The 21,682-nt window shown below is 43.4% G+C and overlaps 1 protein-coding gene across 2 annotated transcripts in view; it reads right to left on the reverse strand.

The window, feature by feature from the left end:
- USP13 (ubiquitin specific peptidase 13) overlaps window positions 1-21,682 on the reverse strand; it is a 123,139-nt gene that overhangs the window by 5,855 nt on the left and 95,602 nt on the right. For both annotated transcript variants that reach the window (XM_008266542.4, XM_051818794.2), the window contains exons 14-20: window positions 21,485-21,573; window positions 19,308-19,430; window positions 17,065-17,091; window positions 14,613-14,756; window positions 11,366-11,532; window positions 9,292-9,445; window positions 2,126-2,210 (exon numbers count right to left, since the gene is read on the reverse strand). In XM_008266542.4, the coding sequence (XP_008264764.3) occupies window positions 2,126-2,210; window positions 9,292-9,445; window positions 11,366-11,532; window positions 14,613-14,756; window positions 17,065-17,091; window positions 19,308-19,430; window positions 21,485-21,573 (789 nt within the window). The remainder of the gene's footprint in view (window positions 1-2,125; window positions 2,211-9,291; window positions 9,446-11,365; window positions 11,533-14,612; window positions 14,757-17,064; window positions 17,092-19,307; window positions 19,431-21,484; window positions 21,574-21,682) is intronic.

Raw genomic sequence — 21,682 nt, forward strand, 5'->3', positions numbered from 1 at the left:
AATTTTGAAGCTTTTTAATTATAATGCACCTATTTTCCTCTTTAAAACATATTTTTAATTATTTATGTATTTAAGAGACAGAGCATGCTCGCATTTGCTGGTTCATTCGCCAAATGTGCAATGGCCAGGGCTAGGCTGGGGCCGAAGCCAGAAGTAGGAACTCAATCCAAGCACCCTACACATGGGAATCCAATTACTTGATCCATCGCTGCTGCCTCCTGGATGTGCATTAGCAGGAAGCTGAAGTCAGGAGGCGGAGCTAGGTCAGACCTAAGCACTCTAACATGGGTGTGTCAGTAGGCATTTTAACTGCCAGGCCGATGCCTACCCCAAAAAGTACATTTTTTATTTTGAGTTCCTGTTTAATAATATGCAGACTATTAATCTTTTTTTAACCTAGAAACCTTTCATTGAAGGTATACAAACTTCATGCACTTCATATATCCAAATTTAGGAACATAGTGATTCTTCCCACCCTACTCAAAAAGTATTTTTAAAATAGTTATCAAGCTTGGCAATGAAAAGAATTCACTGTAAATACAGTCACTGTGCTCCACTAATTTCACTCATCAAGTTGAGAAGACAAAACTAAAAGACACACCATAAAAGAACCCAACGGAATCTGTGGAAACAGACCACTTCTGCAACAGGGAGCACAGAGTGGCAGGCCAACATCTACCAGAAAAGGCCAAGTTGTGTGTTTCTCCAGCCTCCACGTGGCCTGAGCACTGCTCTCATGCTGGAGGACTGACCCACAGGCAGCTCAGTTAGGCAGCTGCAGGAAGGGCACCAAGGGAGAAGGTTCTGAAGACAGCAATGGTCTTCCTTCCCGTAACTATCTCATTCTCAAACACAAAATTAACATCCCACCTAAGAAGCAGGAAAGCTAGGCTGTAGAAGAGGCACAGCATTGACATTTAGGGTTGCCAGATAAAACAAAGGTTATCCAGCTAAAGTTGAACGTCTAGTAAACAAAAAAATGTTTAGTAGAAGTGTGTCCCAAGCAGTAATTGAAACATGTTTATTTTATTCTGTATCTGAAAAATCATTTGTTATTTATCTGAAATTTACATTCAAGAGTGCATCCTGGTTTTCTTGTTTTATTTTGTTGGCTAAATATGGGAATCCAGTGGAGGCTCCAAATACGATACACTTTCTCCTGAAGACCTATAATTTTTGGAAGTCACCGTGTTATGATGGTTAAGGGTGACATTAAATATAAGTTCTGACATGGCTATTTATTAGGAAAGGCCAAGCTAGTCAGCTTCCCTGAATTTCAGTGTCTTGATGTATAAAGTGGCCTTGCAAGTACGCTCCTGGGGCCAACATGATAGTTTAGCTGGTAAAGCCACCTCCTGCAACACAGGTATCCCATATGAGTGTCAGTTTGTGTCCCAGCTGCTCTACTTCCAATGCAGCTCCCTGCTAAGCATCAGAAGATGGCCCAAGTGTTAGCCCCTGCTACCCACACAGTAGACCTGGAAAAAGCTCCTGGCTCCTAGCTTCAGCTTGGCCAAGCCCTGGCCATTGCAGCCATTTGGGGAGTGAATCAGCAGATGGAAGATGGATTTCTCTCTCACTCTCCCTCTCTATAATGCTTCAAATAAATAAATAAATCTTTAAATAAATATATAAATAAAACAAATTTTTAATATTTCTTTTTTTTTATTTGACAGGTAGAGTTATGGACAGTGAGAGAGAGAGAGACAGAAAGAAAGGTCTTCCATCCGTTGGTTCACTCCCCAAATGGCTGCTACCGATGACGCCGCACCATGCCGATCCAAAGCCAGGAGCCAGGTGCTTCTTCTTGGTCTCCCATGTGGGTGCAGGAGGCCAAGCACTTGGGCCATCCTCCACTGCACTCCAGGGCCACAGCAGAGAGCTGGACTGGAAGAGAAGCAACCAGTACTAGAACCCGGCGCCCATATGGGATGCCAGTGCTTCAGGTGGAGGATTAACCAAGTGAGCCACTGCGTCAGCCCCTATAAATAAAATTTTTAAAAAAGCACCCTCCTAGAAGGCCAATGCAAGAACCAAATGAGAAGCACCCAGTAGGGTGCTGGCATATAATATAGTAGGTGCTAAATAAATCACAGATATCATTACCTTCTGAAAGAAGACTCACCTTCCTTCCTTTTTGATATGGCAAACGTAATGACCACTCATTGTAGATGTTCCCATGTGACTGATGAATGCAAATAACTCATACACTATGAAAAAGGAAACAACTTGGTTACAAAGCAGCATTTCTAGGATCAAGACCAGAATTTAAAACCAATAATAATAGTGTAATGTAGCAACTGCTTAGATTTGCTTTGCTATGCTGACCACACACACTCATACTGACACCAAATTCAACCTGCAAACTTGTAACAACAGAGGCAGGACATAAATCATCAAAGTACAACTGCTATTAAATTCAAACATGGAAGGGGATTAAAAATCCCACATCCAAAGTCTGGCAGCAAATTTGTGGGTCTAAAATGGCAGTCTTGGCGCTCCCCCGCCCCCCAGCATGAAAGTAAAAATTGCTCCATCTCCCTGAGCTTGCCTCTTCATGGAGATTTAAACAAACAAACAAAAAATCTATCTGCTTCACAGAGCTGTTTCAAACTTCAACAAGCAATTCAGACCAGAACACCATACAAAAAAGTCAGAACTACGAGAAACAATAGATACTTGTGATCAGTTATAGGAAGGGATAATGCTCCACATAATATTTCTGACTTGTTCCTGAGAATAATTTGAGTGGCACTGAACTTGAGGCTTCAGCGTTCTGAACAAGGAGATAATAAACTCTAGACAGAAGGTGAGACCAGCGTTCATTCACTGACAAATACCTCCTGCCATTAAGCACAGCATTCTGTATCAAATCCATGTGGAACCAATTTCAGTTCATGTTCCTTCAACTAATTTAGACCACACAGCACAAAGTGGGTACCACATACCCGCCCCAGTCTGCTCAGTAAGCTGTTACAGACTACGATGAGATAGAACAGAAACAGTAACATTTACAACCTTTTACAGTCATGTGATAATATTCAAATGTTGAATTTAATAAGAAAAATGGTATGCATATTCATTTTTCTAGTACTCAATTTTTATTATATTTTATTACATTATTGTATTATCCCAAAGCTGACTATTACATTTTCTCTCACTCTGACCCCTAGTTTTCTTGCTTGTCACCCATGCTCATTCACTTACTCAACTGTCAATCCTCAGGCTTCAGCCTACCCTTCGGCAGCATGGCACACTATTGATCACCTCCTTTTCCTCAAACATTTATTCCCAGGATGTAACTCCCTTGGCTGTCCAGCTGCCTCACTGTATGCTCCACCTCGGCTCCCTTTGCTGTCTCCTTTTTTCTCTGACCTCGCATCTTTTCTTCCCCTCTCTGCAGACTCCCCTTCTCAGTATTCCCATCCAGTTTCATGGCAGCAATGCCACTGTTTTCTTAATTACACTTCTCAAATGTTCACTGCTAGCACACAGAAATATTGGATTTTGTAGGTTAATCTTCCTGCCACCTTGCTGAACCCACTTGTTAATTCTAATAGTTTCTTAACAGATTCTTTAGGGTTTTCTTTATACAAGATCCTGTGCAAAGAGAAATAGCTTTGCCTCTTCTTTGATCATCTAGATGCCTTTTACTTCCTTTTCTTGCATACTTGCAATGGTTAAAACCTTCTGTGCAATGTTAAGCAAAAGTGGCGAGAGGGGACGCTCTTGCTTTGCTCCTGGACTCAGGAGAAAGCATTCAGTCTTTCATACTATGTGTGATGTGAGCCGTAGGTTTTTGCAGATGTCCTTTATCAGACTGAGGAAGGTCTTGTCCATTCCTAGTTTGTTTAGCATTCTCCCTTCAGCCTAACCTAGCTCAATCTACAATAATTCAGTCCTCATTAACCCAAGACAAAATCTTGACTTCTCTCTCACACTCTTTACACCCATCCATTCCATTAGCATAATCTAGCAACATTTCCTTCAAAACATACCCAGAATTCGACTACTTCTTACCTCTTCCATTAGTAACCCCTCATCCAAGTCATATCTATTGTCTGAATTATGACCACCGAGCTTTTAACTGGACCCCCACTTCCTCCCTCATCCCTAGCGACTATTCTCCGACGGCTGCCAGATGGGTTCTTCTAAAAAAGCAAGTCAAACGGGGGTCATTATTCTGCCCTGAAAGCGTACAGTGGCTTCCTGTATCTCAGAGCAAAAGCTGACTCTGGCTGTGGTCTGTGAGTCCCTTCACCTACTCTCATTCTGCCTCTTACTCCACTCCAGCCACCCTGGCTGCTCCTGAACATACCTGGCATGCTCTAGCCTCTGAGCCTTCACACCACGTGTCCCTCCTGCCTGAAACTCCTTTCTCAGAGGCCCCATGACTCATCCCTCACTTTGTTGAGGTCTCAGGTCAATGTCCCTCATCAGAGAGGGCTTCCTGCAGCACCCTAATAAAACAGCAATGCTCCTTGTCACCCCCACCCTCACTCTTGTGGCTCCTCCATTCCCCCGTCCTGCTTTACTGCCCATGTGGCATGAAGTAACACCTGCATGGCACACACTTCCTGGTGCATTTATTTACTGTCTATCTCCTTTCACCCCAGGCTAAAATGGAGCATCATAAGCACAGGAAGTCTGCTTCATTCACTAAAATACACCAGGTTCCTGACTCCAGTTTCCTGCTAACACAGACCTTTGGAAGTAGCAGTGGTGGCTCAAACAATTGGATCTCTATTACCCATGTGGGAGACCTAGATTAAGTTCCTAGCTCCCAGCTTCAGCTCTCCCAGTTCACTGCAATCATCTGAAGAGTGAACCAATGGCTGGGAGCACTCCCCCTCTGTGTGTGTGTGTGTGTGTGTGTGTGTGTGTGTGTGTTTCTCTCTCTGAAATAATACTTTTCAATCTACCAAAAAAAATAAAAATAAAAATATAAAAAGGAGCTCTCATCCTAACAGTGCATTCAAGAATGCAGCTGAAAATCCAGCCGTGCCTGGAACACGTGCAGGTCACCCTGAGGAGCACACCCAAGCCTGAAAGAGGAGGTGGCTATTCTTTATCACTACTGACCATGAGCAGAGAGTGGGCGGTGCCATCAAGCTCCATCCAAAGAAAGGAAACCCTACTGGTCAGACCCATCTCCATTTCAAGGCCAGATGCCCTGGCAGCTGGCCCACAGCCCATCTGTGTTTTCTCCTTCATCACCTCCAAAGAAAAGTACATTAAAGAAAACCAAAGAAGAAGTGAACTGTCACACTTATAACACATCATAAATGCTGCTCAACTTGTCCAGTACAGCTTTCCTTATTTTAGGCAAGAAGGTGACTTCTGAAATGTAATACAAGAGGCTTGCAGGGGTGGGGAACCTTTTTTTTTTTTTTTGCCAAGGGCCATTTAGATACTTATAACATCACCCACAGGCCACGCAAAATTATCAACTTAAAAATTAGTTTGGGCCGGCACCGTGGCTCAATAGGCTAATCCTCCACCTAGCGGCACCGGCACACGGGTTTCTAGTCCCGGTCGGGGCGCCAGAATCTGTCCTGGTTGCCCCTCTTCCAGGCCAGCTCTCTGCTGTGGCCCGGGAGTGCAGTGGAGGATAGCCCAAGTGCTTGGGCCCTGCACCCCATGGGAGACCAGGAGAAACACCTGGCTCCTGCCTTCGGATCAGCGTGGTGCGCCAGCAGCAGCGCGTCAGCTGTGGTGGCCATTGGAGGGTGAACCAACGGCAAAAAGGAAGACCTTTCTCTCTGTCTCTCTCTCTCACTATTCACTCTGTCAGAAAAAAAAGTAGTTTGGGACTCTGTAATTAGCACACGATTATTCTTAGGTGTTTAAATTTTAACTTAAAAGTGATCCCTGTTAAATATAAGAATGGGAATAAGAGAGGGAGGAGATGTACAATTTGGGACATGCTCAATCGGACTTGCCCCAAATGGTGGAGTTAGAAACGTGCCAGGGGATTCCAATACAATCCTATCAAGGTAGCATGTACCAATGCCATCTCACTAGTCCCAGTGATCAATTTCAGTTCACAATTGATCACACTGATAGGTCTAAGAGTCAAAGGGATCACACAAACTAGACTAGTGTCTGCTAATACTAACTGATAGAATCAAAAAGGGAGAGAACAATCCAACATGGGAAGCAGGATATACAGCAGACTCATAGAATGGCAGATGTCCTAAATAGCACTCTGGCCTCAGAATCAGCCCTTAAGGCATTCGGATATGGCTGAAGAGCCCATGAGAGTATTTCAGGCATGGAAAGCCAAGACACTCTGTTAAAAAAAAAAGAAGAAGAAGAAGAAGACGACCTAAATGAAAGATCTCTGCGAATGAGATCCCAGTGGAAAGAACGGGGCCATCAAAGAAGGAGGTACCTTTCTCTGAAAGGAGGAGAAAACTTCCACTTTGACTATGACCCTATCGGAATAAGATCGAAGTTGGCAAACTCAAAAGGCTTCCATAGCCTTGGCAACTCATGACTAGAGCCTAGGGAGATTACTGATACCATAAATAAGAGTGTCAAATTGTTAAGTCAACAACAGGAGTCACTGTGTACTTACTTCTCATGTGAGATCTGTCCTTAATGTGTTGTCCAATGTGAAGTAATGCTATAACTAGTACTGAAACAGTATTTTACACTTTGTGTTTCTGTGTGGGTGCAAACTGATGAAATCTTTACTTAATATATACTAAATCAATCTTCTGTATATAAAGATAATTGAAAATGAATCTTGATGTGAATGGAATGGGAGAGGGAGCAGGAGATGGGAGGGGTGCAAATGGAAGGGAAGTTATGGGGGGGAAAGCCATTATAATCCATAAACTGTACTTTGGAAATTTATATTTACTAAATAAAAGTTAAAAAAAAATAAAATTAAAAAAAATTAGTTTGGGGGCCAGTGCTATGGTGTAGTAGCGCTGGTATCTCTATGGGTGCCAGTTTGTGTCCCTGCTGCTCCTCTTCTGATCCGGCTCTCTGCTACGGCCTGGGAAAGCAGTGGAAGATGGCCCAAGTCCTTAGGCCCCTGCACTCACACAGGAGACCCAAAAGAAGCCCCTGGCTCCTGGCTTCGGATTGGCTCAGCTCCGGCCATTGCGGTCACTTGGACAGTGAACCAGTGGATCAAAGACCCCTCTCTCTGTCTCTCCCGATCTCTGCATGTAACTCTATCTCTCAAATAAATAAATAATATATTTTTAAAAATTAGCCTGATATAGATTTATTGAATTTTGAGTCCCACCTGCAATTGCCTTAGCAGAGCCAGACCAAATGATTTTGTGGGCTTATATGACCCACGGGCTGGACATTCCCCATTCATGCTAGTATGGACACTAACAGAACTACACCTCACCCTTTTCTTATCCAGTTAGGATTAAAAGAGTTTCCAAAACCTCTGTTTTACATTTTTTTCAAAAAAGAAGAAAGTTTCCCTCTCCCAGCTCTAGATCAATTCATGCACATTAAGTCTGATGAGACCATTAACAAAGAGAGGCACAAATAGATGATTATGAAACATGTGCTGCCAATACAGATTTATTTAAATCCAATTGTTATTTACTCAGTACTTTTTATGTGCTACACACAAGGAGCTTCATAAAAGTAAACTGGCCTCTGAGCCGGCACTGTGGCATAGAAGGCCAAGGCATCCCATATGGGCGCTGGTTCATGTCCCAGCTGCTCCTCTTCTGATCCAGCTCTCTGCTTATGGCCTGGGAAAGCAGTAGAAGATGGTCCACGTGCTTGCGTCCCTGCACTCATGTGGGAGGCCCAGAAGAAGCTCCTAGCTCCTAGCTTCTGATTGGCCCAGCTCTGGCCACTGGGCCATTTAGGGAGTGAACCAGCAGATGGAAGACCTTTCTTTCTGTCTCTACCTCAACCTGTCTGTGACTCTAACTCTCAAATAAATAACCTTTTTTTTTTTTTTAAAGATTTATTTATTTGAAAGGTAGAGTTACAGAGAGGCAGAGGCAGAGGAAGAGACAGAGAGAGAGGTCTTCCATCCTCTGGTTCACTCCCCAAATGGCCACAATGGTTGCAGCTGGGCTAATCCAAAGCCAGGAGCCAGCAGCTTCTTCTGGGTCTCCCACATGGGTGCAGGGGTCCAAGCAAATGGACCATCTTCCACTGCTTTCCCAGGCCATAGCAGAGAGCTGGATCAGAAGAGGAGCAGCCGGGACCCGAACCAGTGCCCATATGGGATGCCAGCACTGCAGCAGTGGCTTTACCTACTATGCCACCACACTGGCCTCTCAAATAAATAATCTTAAAAAAAAAAAAAAAAAAAAAAAACTTCTATGGCCCCATAATGATGCTGCCTACCATGCTCTTAAAAAAAAAAAAAAAATTGAAAATGGTCTCTGTCCTTTACAAGTTCCCAAATAGAAGGCACAAATGTCAATGTACAATGATTGAATTGCAAGTTCAATTTGACACCTCTGAGACATAACACATTACAGTGGCTGTAGGCCTAGCCTCTCAAGGCAGAGTCTAGAGGGGCGTCCTTGTTCTGCCTACACCTACCAATGTGAGCCTGGCAAGCTCCTAGCCTTCTTTATCTCAGTTTCTTCATCTGTAAAAAGGGGAGAGCAGAGGTGTCAAATGCCAGGCCAAAGAGCCAGAACAGCATCCTGTAGGCTATGACAGCCAAAGAGGCAGGAGATCACAACGATGATCTGAATCTTGCCTCCACTTTTTTAAGAGCTGTGTGACCTGGAGCAAAGTGTTTAATCCTTCTGTGCCTCTACTTTTCACTGGATGTCTGTGGGGAGAGTTCCATGTGGAGACTATCTGCTGAGTGCTTAGAACACTGACTGGCACACAGTGATAGGAATGTGTATGCTACTGAAAAGCAGGACATGGGCCTGGGGTACCTCTTCCTGCCATCCTGAGACAGCCCCTCGGGAAATCATCAAGTAGTTGGAATTGATCATGAGAAGATCAATTCTCAACTGTTCCACAACAACAGGAATATAAACACTCTTTTTCATAAACATTTTCATGGTCCATGAATAAATCTGACCTCAAACAAATGGATGGAAGTCAAAGCTGGTGCTAAACTTAAACACACACTCTGCTAGGCAGCAAGAGTCTCAGCGGACTAGACTTTATCAGATCCCCAGTGCAAGGTGACAAAATACACCAGGCATGAGAGGATGGAACCTCACTAACTTCTGAATGACGGGGAGGCTGGCTGTGTCGTGGTGGGAGGGAAGAGCAGGAGCTGAATGAAAAGTCACGACCGCTCAGGAAGCCTCTCGGGCAGGAACTTACTTCCAGATCCATCCTTGACTCTAGGTCCTTCAGGTTTGGCCTCAGAAATAATGTTTGCATTGGCATTATTCTCCATCTCAATCACAAAGTCACTGTCTTCTTCAAACTCTGGGTGGCTGAAGATCCAATCCAATGCTCTTTCCAGGTTATTACTCTAATAAAATAAAACAGTTTTACAATGCACACAGTCTCAGGCTTCATTAAAGCCTGACCACTTGAACCAGACATTAAGCAGATAAGGGAGGAGGCTTGAGTTCATTAGTCTTAAATGCTCTATGTGAGAAGCGACTCCACATGTGATATGTATGTTCAGCTTGACATTCTGCAAGTCCTCCAGCTAACGTCCGTGATTGGATTCAGTGGGAAATAGTTCTGAGCAGCAGATTATCATTCCAAAACCCTTATCACTCTCAGCTCAGCATTTCCGGAGCCTGGTGCTGATAACGATGGGTGTAGAATGCCAAAGGGTATGGCATTTATTTAGGTGTAACCTTTCCTAGAGCCACAGTGATTGCACACACGACCCTCTCTACCAACTGTATTTTCTGCAGATGACTCTGCAAGATATTGAGGTGCCAATATGAGTACTATGTTAGAGGCCCTACTCTCCCTAAATGTTGGTAAAATAGGAGAATTGGAAAAGAAGCAAGATTAATGAATGCCTGGATTAATGATGCCAACATTGGTTACTTAAACACAACTTTTTAAAACTGAACCCAATGCAGTTCAAACCAATGGAACATAAAAACATTTCTCTCTTTTCCTGTTTCTGATTTCACTGATGGGTTACAGGATTTGCTTAGGTATAGTCAGAAACTCCCAACAAAGCAGTCAGACAAAAAATAATAAGGCCGGCACCATGGCTCAATAGGCTAATCCTCCGCCTGCAGCGCCGGCACACCGGGTTCTAGTCCCGGTCAGGGCGCCGGATTCTGTCCCGGTTGCCCCTCTTCCAGCCCAGCTCTCTGCTGTGGCTCGGGAGTGCAGTGGAGGATGGCTCAAGTGCTTAGGCCCTGCACCCCATGGGAGACCAGGATAAGCACCTGGTTCCTGCCTTCAGATCAGTGCAGTGCACCGGCCACAGCGGCCACTGGAGAGTGAACCAACGGAAAAAGGAAGACCTTTCTCTCTGTCTCTCTCTCCCACTGTCCACTCTGCCTGTCAAAATAATAATAATAATAATAATAATAATAATAATAATAATAATAAGGGGCCAGCACTGTGGCACAGCAGGTTAAAGCCCTGGCCTGCAGTGCTGGCATCCCATATGGGCGCTGGTTCGAGGCCTGGCTGTTCCACTTCCGATCCAGCTCCCTGATAATGTGCCTGGGAAAGCAGTGGAGGATGGTCCAAGTGCTTGGGCCCCTGCACCCACATGGGAGACCTGGAAGAAGCTCCTTGCTCCTGGTTTCAGATTAGTTCAGCTCTGATAGTTGTGGCCATTTGGGGAGTGAACCAGTAGATGAAAGACCTCTCTCTCTGTCTCTACCTCTCTGTAACTCTTTCAAATAAATAAAAAATAAATCTTTTTAAAATAATAATAATAATAATAATAAATGAGGCATATGAACGTTCACCATGTAGAACAAACTCTGGTTGAGATATTTTGAGCAAATTTGAAAGGAAACAGATCATTCCAGCCACATTCCCATTAGCCAGTCAAGGGCCACTGTGGCCTAGCAACAGACCCTAGTAGGTATCCAGGCAGGACAGGCAGGAAGGAACCAGTGGCATTTGGGTGCATTATGATGTGGCAAGGATGGGTAGGTTGAAAAAAAAAAAAAAAAGTACTGTCCTGCAATAACCAGATCTCCATTGCAAAAACATTTCTGTTTACTTTGTCTAGTCATTAAGACATTGGTTGTGGTTCCATACACGCTATCAGATCACCTGGGTTAGATACCTGGCTCCAGTTCCTGACTCTTTATGGACCAAGAGGAGGTTAAGAGTTAGATGCACACGATCCAAAGTGGATCAAAGCTCACTGGAAGGTCTCAACTGCTCCTGACAGAAGTGCAAACCATCTCTGGTAAGAGGAGGGTATTCACACACACACACAGTCTCTCATGCTCACCGTTGCTCGTAGTGCCTGAACAGCCTGATTTCGCTGGAATCCCATAGAGGTGATGATAGCTACAATCTCCTCTGGTGGTTGGTTATCCAACCCAGTAGCACCAAAAATAGAGGCTCCAGCAGAAGCTGCTCCTCCATAACCAGGCATTGTCAGTGGCTCAGCAAAATCTAGAGAAAATAATCATACTCAGGACTTTTCCTTTTCTTTCTTTTTGAAATAAACAATATCTTAAGTCTAAGAAGAAAAAACATATCCACAAAGTTAAAATAATCAACACAGTCTGGCAGTGGCACAAGGATAGGCATATAGATGAAGTGAAAGAATTGGGAGCTCAAAAATAAACCCAAATCAATGGTCAATTGATTTCTTGAAGACCACTCAGTGGGGAAAGTATAATCTTTTAACATATGCAACCAAGACAACTGAATATCCATACACAAATAATGAGGAGGGACCTCTACTGCACACCATACCCAAAATTAACTCAAAATGGATCACTGATCTAAGTGTGGGAACCAAAACTATAACACTCTTAAGAAGAAACACACAAGAGTAAATCTTTTTTTTTTTTTTGAAAGAGAGAGACCTTCTATCCACTGGTTCACTTCCTAAACGGCCATAATGACCAGGGCTGAGACAAACCAAAGCCAAGACCCCAGAAGCTACATAGGTAGCTGAGGCCCAAGTACATGGGCCATCTTTCCATTGCTTTTCCCAGGCTCTTAGCAGGGAGCTGGATCACGTGTGGCGCAGCCAGGACACCCCCTACACCATGACACCAGCATACTCTCCATGCCATGACACTGGCCCCAGGAGTAAATTTTTATGGCATTAGGCCAAGCAATGGTTTCATAGATACAACACAAAAATACAAGTAATAAAAGGAAAAAATAGATAAATTGGACTTCATCAAAATTAAAAACTTTTGTGCTTCACCACCAACAATGTGATAAGACAATATAATGGAAAAAAATCTGAAAATCATACATCTAATAAAAGACTTTTAACCAGAATATAAAAAGAATTCTTGGGCCGGCGCCGCGGCTCAATAGGCTAATCCTCCGCCTGCAGCGCCGGCACACCGGGTTCTAGTCCCGGTCAGGGCGCCGGATTCTGTCCCGGTTGCCCCTCTTCCAGCCCAGTTCTCTGCTGTGGCCAGGGAGTACAGTGGAGGATGGCCCAAGTGCTTGGGCCCTGCACCCCATGGGAGACCAGGAGAAGCACCTGGCTCCTGGCTTCGGATCAGTGCGGTGCGCCGGCCGCAGCAGCCATTGGAGGGTGAACCAACGGCAAAAGGAAGACCTTTCTCTCTGTCTCTCTCACTGTCCACTCTGCCTGTTAAAAAAAAAAAAAATAGAATTCTTGGAACTCAACCATAAAAAGATAAATAACCTCATTAAAAATGGGCAAAGAATCTAAATGGATGTTTTTCTAAGGAAGATACACAAATGGTCAATAAACATATGAAAAGACATTCAACATCATTAGGCATTGGAAAAACGCAAATCAAGGCCCCATGAGATATCACTTCACACCCACTGGAAAGGATAAATAAAAAAGATGATAATAAGAGTCAGTGAGGAAGGGGAAAAGTTGAAACTCTCATTCACTACTGGCCAGAATGCAACATGGCTCACTGACTCTGTAAAAACAGTTTGGCAGGAGGTCAACACTGTGGTGCAGTGAGTTAAGCTGCTGACTGATGCTGGCATCCCATCTCAGAGTGCTGGTTCAAGTCCTGGCTGCTCCACTTCCAATCCAGCTAATATGCTTGGAAAGCCAGTGCAGGATGCCCCCATGACTTGGGCCCATGCCAACTATATGGGGGACCATATACAGTTCCTGGCTCCTGGATTCAGCCTGGCCCAGACCATGAGGGGAGTGAACCAAAGAATGGAAGATTTCTCTGTCTCTCTCTCTCTCTCTTTCTCTCTGTCTCCCTCTCTGTCATTCTGCCTTTCAAGTAAATCTTTGGAAAAACTAAAACAAAACAGTTTGGCAGTTCCTCTGGAAGTTAAACATGGAGTTAACATAGGGTATAACAATTCAACACAAGAGAAATGAAAATATAAGTCCACACAAAAGTTTGTATGGAAATATTTATAGCAGCATTATTCATAAAAGCAAAAACATCCCAAATGTCCATCAACTGATGAAAGGATGAATAAAATATAGTACATCCACACAATGGAATATTATTCAGCCATGAAAAGGAATGGAGAACTGATTTATGCCATAACACACATGAGCCTTGAAAGCATGACCCTAAGTGACAGAAACCAGACATAAAAAATCTTATGTTGTATAATTCCATTTACATGAGATGTCTAAAATAGGCAAATCCACAAATTCAATTAGGAAATTAGTAGTTGTCAGGGGCTATGGAGAGCGGGACATTGCGGATTGACTGCTGATGGGTACAGGATTTCATCTGGGTGGACAAAAATGTTAAACTAGACAGTGATGATGGTTGCACAATGCAGTGAATTTGCTAAAACCACTGATATATACCCTTAAAAATATAGCTGACTTGTATGGTACTGTAAATGAGATATTTTTCAATGAAGTGAACAAAAGAAAAAGCTAACAGGGTTGGCCCTATAGCATAGTAGGCTAAGCCTTCTGTCTGTGGCGCCAGCATCCCATATGGTTGCCAGTTCACGCCCCGGCTGCTCCTCTTCTGATCCAGCTCTCTGCTTATGGCCTGGGAAAGCAGTAGAAGATGGCCCAAGTCCTTGGGCCCCTGCACCGACATGGGAGACCCCAAAGAAGCTCCTGGCTCCCAGCTTCAGATCGGCCCAGCTCCAGTCATTGTGGCCATTTGGGGAGTGAACCAGCGGATGGAAGATCTTTCTCTCTGTCTCTCCCTCTCTCCGTCCATAACTCTACCTCTCAAATAAATAAATCAAATCTTAAAAAAAAAAAAAAAAAAAAAGAAAAAGCTAACTAAACCATCTCCATTTCTCCATACACACACACATTTCTATTTTAGATCCTCATCATCTCTTAACTGGCAATATATCCCACGTATTTCTAATGGTCTTTAATTCACTGGAAAATATACTTGAAAGATTAATTATATCTCAATAAAAAAAAAAAAAGACAGAGATTGTAACTTTGCTACTACAGCACAATTTGAGCTGAAAAGTCATTTTCTGGTGACACTTCCATAAGAGACATGAAAGGGCCAAGGCTTAAATCCTTGAGGTCACCTCAGACCCCAAAGCATTCCATTGTCCCCACCTACCCGGCTCTTCCATGTGAACAATGATCCAGTTGAAGGCCACCTCGGCTCCCATATTTCCAGTGAAGTACACAGCCTTCCGACACGCTTCTAGAGGGAAGCCCATCTCGGCCAGCTGCATCACCGACGACTCATCGATGTCTGATGCTACAGAGCACAACAGGATATTCTGGTGTAAAAAAGTAAACTCTATGTCTCTTCTTGCCTTAGCTGCTCTTCACCCCCACCCCTTATCCACCTGCCACCCAAAGAAGGTGCTATTATGTTGGAAGTACAAATAATGGTTTTAGTTTGTTTTGTTTTGAGCCATTTTAAATGTTAAGCCATTTGAGCTGAGTTTATATCCTTGCTAGAAACAGGAATCCTGGGGATTACCTGCACAATACAAGCACTGAAAAACAATTCTCCAAGGTCCTAGGGGGAGATATACTGTATATCCAGAATCATTTCAGCCTCAGGTCATTCTCAAAACCTCTACAAGTAGCCTCGCCTGAGATGGAAATTTGAAGAGAAAAGCATTGTCTACAGGCCAAAAAGCTGTTCCTTAAATTTCACAGGAAGCTGCAGCAAGGCCTTTAAATACATCCAGCAATCACAGGAGAGCAATCAGTTCTTGGAAATGTACAGCCCAAATGTTAAGTATAGAAGGGAAAAAACACCTTTTAAAATTCTATACACTGGGGCCGGTGCTGTGGCACAGCAGGTTAACGCCCTGGCCTGAAGCTCCAGCATTCCATATGGGCGCTGGTTCGAGACCCAGCTGCTCCACTTCCAGTCCAGCTCTCTGCTATGGCCTGGGAAAGCAGTAGAAGATGGCCCAAGTCCTTGGGCCCCTGCACCCACGTGGGAGACACTGAAGAAGCTCCTGGCTCCTGGCTTTGGATCGGCGCAGCTCTGGCCATTGTGGCCATTTGGGGAGTGAACCATCAGATGGAAGATCGCTCTCTTTCTTTCTCTCTCTCTCTCTCTCTCTCTGCTTCTCCTCTCTCTGTGTAACTCTGACTTTTAAATAAATAAATAAATCTTTTAAAAAATTCTTTTTTTTTTTTTTTTTTTTTTTTTTGACAGGCAGAGTGGACAGTGAGAGAGAGAGACAGAGAGAAAGGTCTTCCTTTGCCGTTGGTTCACCCTCCAATGGCCGCCGCTGCAGCCGGCGCACCGCGCTGATCCGATGGCAGGAGCCAGGATCCAGGTGCTTTTCCTGGTCTCCCATGGGGTGCAGGGCCCAAGCACCTGGGCCATCCTCCACTGCACTCCCTGGCCATAGCAGAGAGCTGGCCTGGAAGAGGGGCAACCGGGACAGAATCCGGCGCCCTGACCGGGACTAGAACCCGGTGTGCCGGCGCCGCAAGGTGGAGGATTAGCCTATTGAGCCACGGCGCCGGCCTCTTTTAAAAAATTCTATATACTTAAGACATAACTGAGATAGCTTTACAAACCCAACTTGAGCCAAACATGGAGGATTTCATTTTCTTTTCCTGATATCATATAGATTTTGATAGAGCTATGTGTATACATATGTGTGTAAATATATGTTCAGTGACTATATATATGTACATGTAGATGTGTACAACTATACATATACAGTGCTCTTAAACTATACCTAAAAAGGACAAAAAGCAGGAACACAAAATATAACCTTTATATTTTCCATGTCCTAAGGTCTCTACTGAAAATTCTCCCAATTTCTTGGAAATCAGTAGAATTAAGGAATAGAGATATCTGTTCTACAAAAATTATACTGAAATGCATTTACCCAAGTTCCCTCTTGTAGAAAGATACATCCTATCAAGGTCAAATTTTTAAAACAGAGACATAGAACAACAGTGATTCCAATTTGTGCTCTGTGGCATATTCTATGAAATAAATTGTTGAATCACAAAATAGTGTCTCCAGGGTCACATAATTTTTAAATCTACATTCTCTATTTTCCCCTTAGAAATTTGTAATGTGCCTTAGCATAGTGAAGGGTGAAAAGCCCTGTCATAACAAATCCCACAATAAATAAACTATGAAATTCTTCATGTAGCAAACCTTTCAACATCTTGTGAGACTTTACTACTTCCTAGATTGTACTTAAATAAGAAAAATTAAAAAATAAAAAAGGCCTACACATGCGGCCAGTGAGGGAAGAAAGGGCATCACTAGCCCCATTCACACAAGTGGAAAGCAAATCACTGTAGGTCAGGTAGTCAAAAATGGCAGAGCCAAGTTTTCAACCCAAGGTTGGGCGACTCTCAGGAGGTTACTCTCCTGAGCCACAGGGGCCACCTAATCAGCAAGGATTCATTTACATTTGCTGCTTACTCAACCCACAGACAAAGCATCACTTCCGGCCCCTCCTCCCCGGGAAAAGCTGCCCATACACAGGAATAGAACAATAGAACCACACAGAAAAATGTGTCATGCTAATCACAACTGTAGGATACCAAGAAACATTTCAAAAGATACATACGGTCTATCAATTGGTTCATCAGGCGATCTGAAAAGTAAGAGAAGGAACAGAAAATGAGACCAACCCACATCCAAGAGTTTCAGAGAAAGAAAACTATCCATCCAGAGTACCCCCGAAACTCCCCCACTCCACACTGTCACCAACCGTGTGACCCACACACAGATCTCACATCAGCCCACGTAACACAAATTCATTACAGCAATGAGGGGAAACAACAAACCTAAGGCATTTAGAACTGACAAAAATGATGTTCTGATTAGCAACTTAATGGACTAAATAATCCCTCTCCTTGAATTTCTAAGAACTCTGGTTATTACAAACTAAGGCCCCAGTCAGGAACATCCAAGAGAACAAGAGCAGCATTCATAAAGCAGCCTGAATTTCTCGGATGCTTATTAACTCTCTTCTTCCTTTAGCTTCTTTAATGAGCCTGCCGTACTACAGGACCCAGAATGTCTCGTGCACAGCTCCCTTCTCTGTAATTTAGCATTTGACCCAGCATTAGATAACAACATAATGCAGACAACTTCTTGAATCCTACCTGACACCTCCTGGACTCACCTCACCCTTCTTTTGTACCTGAATAGAGTCACCCATAACACTCACCACTCAACTGACATGAAAACCTTTGGTAGAGGGGCCTAGAGTCCTATATCATTATCAGTTCATTCATTTAATTAACTCAGTAGGAGATAAAAAGCAAACATGTGAACAAATGGAACCAGAATGAAACTTACAGTGTCAGAATAACTGAGCCCATCATCAAACCTATTTTTCTCTGACATTGTTTCAGGGCTCAATTATGGTGAGGCGACTGTTTGTCTGTTTGTTTGTTTTTGACAGGCAGAGTGGACAGTGAGAGAGAGAGACAGAGAGAAAGGTCTTCCTTTTGCCGTTGGTTCACCCTCCAATGGCCGCTGCGGCCGGCGCACTGCACTGATCCGATGGCAGGAGCCAGGTACTTATCCTGGTCTCCCATGGGGTGCAGGGCCCAAGGACTTGGGCCATCCTCCACTGCACTCCCTGGCCACAGCAGAGAGCTGGCCTGGAAGAGGGGCAACCGGGACAGAATCCGGCACCCCGACCGGGACTAGAACCCAGTGTGCCGGCGCCGCTAGGTGGAGGATTAGCCTAGTGAGCCGCAGCGCCGGCCCATGATTGTTTGTTTTTTCTGGGAGGACTATACATTTCCTTAAGAATGTATATATTTTCCAGCGGAAAGAACAAGCCATCAAAGAAGGAAGTACCTTTCTCTGAAGGGAGGAGAGAACTTCCACTTTGATTATGGCCTTGTCTAAATAAGGTCAGAGTTGGTGAACTCAAGAGGCTTCCATAGCCTTGGCAGCTCATGACAAGAGCCTCGGGTGATTACTGACATCATATATAAGGGTGTCAATTGTTAAATCAACAATGGGATTCAATGTGTACTTATTCCCCATGTAGGATCTCTGTCCTTAATGTGTTATACTATGCAAATTAAAGGTAAAACTACTACTCAAACAGTACTTTATACTTTGTATTTCTCTGTGGGTGCAATCTGTTGAAATCTTTACTTATTATATATTAAGTTGACCTTCTGTATATAAAGATAATTGAAAATGAATCTTGATGAAGAACGGGATGGGAGAGGGAGTGGGAGATGGGATGGCTTGTCGGTGAGAGGGTGGTTATGGGGGGGGAAGAATCACTATAATCCAAAAGTTGTACTTTTGAAATTTATATTTATCAAATAAAAGTTTGAAAAAAAGGAATGTATATATTTTAAACAATGACCATTTTAGCAGTCACAGAGTGAAAGAGAAACTCAAAATACTCCCTTACTATGGAGCAGTGACAAAATTAGGCAGGTGAGATGTGGTTAAGGTTTTTCTAACTAATACCACTGTTGAATTCCCCTATCTGATTGTCCAAAAGTGCTCCCTGGAAGGACACAGCTCCCCTAGACTGAGAACCTACTGAAACACACACCTCTTCTTCCCAACTGAGGCTGTATACAGTCCCTCTCTTCTCTCCTGGGGGAAACAGAGGAACAGAGGGAGTTGAAGCCTAAAAAGTGTCCATTGCAAACATTCATGATGGGCCTGTGCCTCTCATGAAGTCCACTTAAAGTTCAGAGACACAGCCTTGCCTCAATTCTGTGTCTCTATGGTGGGTTAACATCCCAGGAAGGCAGCCAAGGGACCCTGATGATCCCTCCACAAGAGATGGGCAGGTTGAGAACATTCTCCTGGCATAGATGGTACCTTTTGAGTCATCAGGGATGACTATGGGGGGGCTGATGTCTGGAAGTTCTTCCTCTCCTGGCTGCAGCCCCCTGGCTCGGAGATGGTTGATATCAAGTAGGTCTGGCATATCAATGGAAACATCTGCAAAATGACAGGGATTATATTCACTGAGCTCTCCAAAAACCAACCACCATTATCAAAATCCCAGCACTGCTAAGTCTACATGCACCCTAGGCAGAGCCAGCGGACGCTTTGCAGTTCCCTGGAATAGCCCAGTGGACAGGTAGCTTCATGGAGACTGTTTTGATGTTAATGGAGAACCTGGGCAAAGTACCAAGAATTTTACACAGGAAAGAACAAAGCCAAAGATCACAAACTGTAGCCTACAGACCATTTGTGGTCTAAATTTGTTCTGATTCATTTTTTTTAATGTTGGCAACAAATTCTAACTTTTAAATCAGAAGATTTAATTTTAAAATTCACATTCCCAGCTTATTTTGAAGAACACACATCTGTGGCACACTCTTGCATGGTAACCACAGTCAGGAGCTGATCCTTAGCTTCTACTCTGGACAGCGATGACCTCTGTAGGAGTTCGCCACAGCTCTCACAGTTCCCTCTTGCCCCATGCCCCCTGAGTGTCACAGCTTTGCTACTGTGATTTTTCTGATGGCAGAGAACTGTTTTCTAACCCTTGTCTGGCCAAAGTGGGACTACTCAAGCAAGACCAAGAGAGCAAGCCACATGTTCTTACACCTAGCCTACTTCTTTTCATTTAGTTTATCAGCCTGGATGTGTTGTGAGGCATCTGGGTTGTAGTTTATGTGTTTTCTCAGATCATGATAAGTACTGAGGTTATTCTTATTAATGTAATAAAGCAACAATGGCTTTTTAAAAAAAATCAAGTTGTAGCTCGAATGTATTAGTCTTTGGGTATGTACAGTTGTTATTGTGTTGATTTATTCAAAGACAAAATGCATCTGTCTAATAGCACTAGATCTGGTATTGCACTTACTCGAATATGATAATAATGAAAAATGGATTCAAACACTGCATGGATATGAGCTAGAAAACAGAACTTGAAAAATACTGTCCCCAAACCACTTGTGATTCTTGGTATATAAATCCTATTTTAAAACAACCCAAAGAACAATGTTTGGTTAAAAAAATTTTCTTTTCATTCTAGAGGGCAGCAAAACCAAACAGAAAATCTGACCAACAAAATCAGTACAACTGTTCCTCAAAAGAAAAATTACAGGTTCATTAAAGAAAGCTTTGGGACTCCATTAATTTCAGCAAGTCAATAAAATCTGACTCAAATTGTTGTTACTTTGCAGAAATTCCAATAATTATGCAAACTGTTCCCGAAGCCATTCAAAGCCTTTAGAATAAGTTGGCTTTCCCTCTGAGGTCCTTCTCAATGTCCACGGCCAGGAAGCCAAGTGATCAGCATCTTGCCCTCAGTTCTGCCCCCTGAAACTGTACTTCTTTTCCCAGCACTGAAGACAGCCTAATAAAACCCTTCTATTGACTGACAATGGCAAGGAAAATGTTCTCATGCATATCTTATGCATATCTAACCATGTTCAAGGGCTTTTAATGTTAGCAAGAAGAAAGCCCAAAATCACATCTCTTTTCCAACTGCTCAATGCACCCCACTATTTGTTTTACTATCCCTAAAATCTGAATGATTTAAGTGAAAGTCATCAACCACATCTGCCTGCCTCAGTGGCAGAGAGAGGAGAGTGTGTCTCCAATGACTTGCCAATGAGGAGTGGGAGGGAGGGGGTTCTTTGGACTGGCAGCACCAGCATCAGCCAGGAGCTTACTAGAAATGCAGAATCTCAGGCCACTCCACACCTGCTGCATTAGTAGCTGCCTTTGGTGCAGATCCCAGGTCACATACATGAACAGTCAAGTTTAGGAAGCACTGTTTATTAGATAATGTGAGGATCCTACTTTCACTCCTAGAACCTGATTATTCCCAAGCCCATTACAGGGGAAGGAGGTTAGCACGTGGTAAGTTTTGTTGTCAGTGCTGATCCTATGTTCTGATTCAAAAGAGAAAAATGGAATTAATAGAAAAAGAATGAAATGGAACTGTCTGTAGCAGCCAAATACACGGCTCTTTCACATGCCATGTGTTTTAAATGGCTAATTTGATGTTTAAGCAAAAGCATGCAAAAGATACCTACCAAATTTTTTGGGAACCCAGTCAAGACCAAAAGTGAACTTCTTTATCTGCACTACCAAGTACTCAGGGAATGAGGCAAAGCGAGATGTTCTGGGAAACACAAGGGGATTATATCAATGAAACAAAGCAATAAGAATTGTGAACACAGTTCATGAAGCACCACAAGCTTATCTGAGGCACAACTGACAACCCCACTTGA

Source organism: Oryctolagus cuniculus, chromosome 4 (assembly GCF_964237555.1).
Source record: "Oryctolagus cuniculus chromosome 4, mOryCun1.1, whole genome shotgun sequence".
Taxonomy (NCBI): Eukaryota; Metazoa; Chordata; class Mammalia; order Lagomorpha; family Leporidae; genus Oryctolagus; species Oryctolagus cuniculus.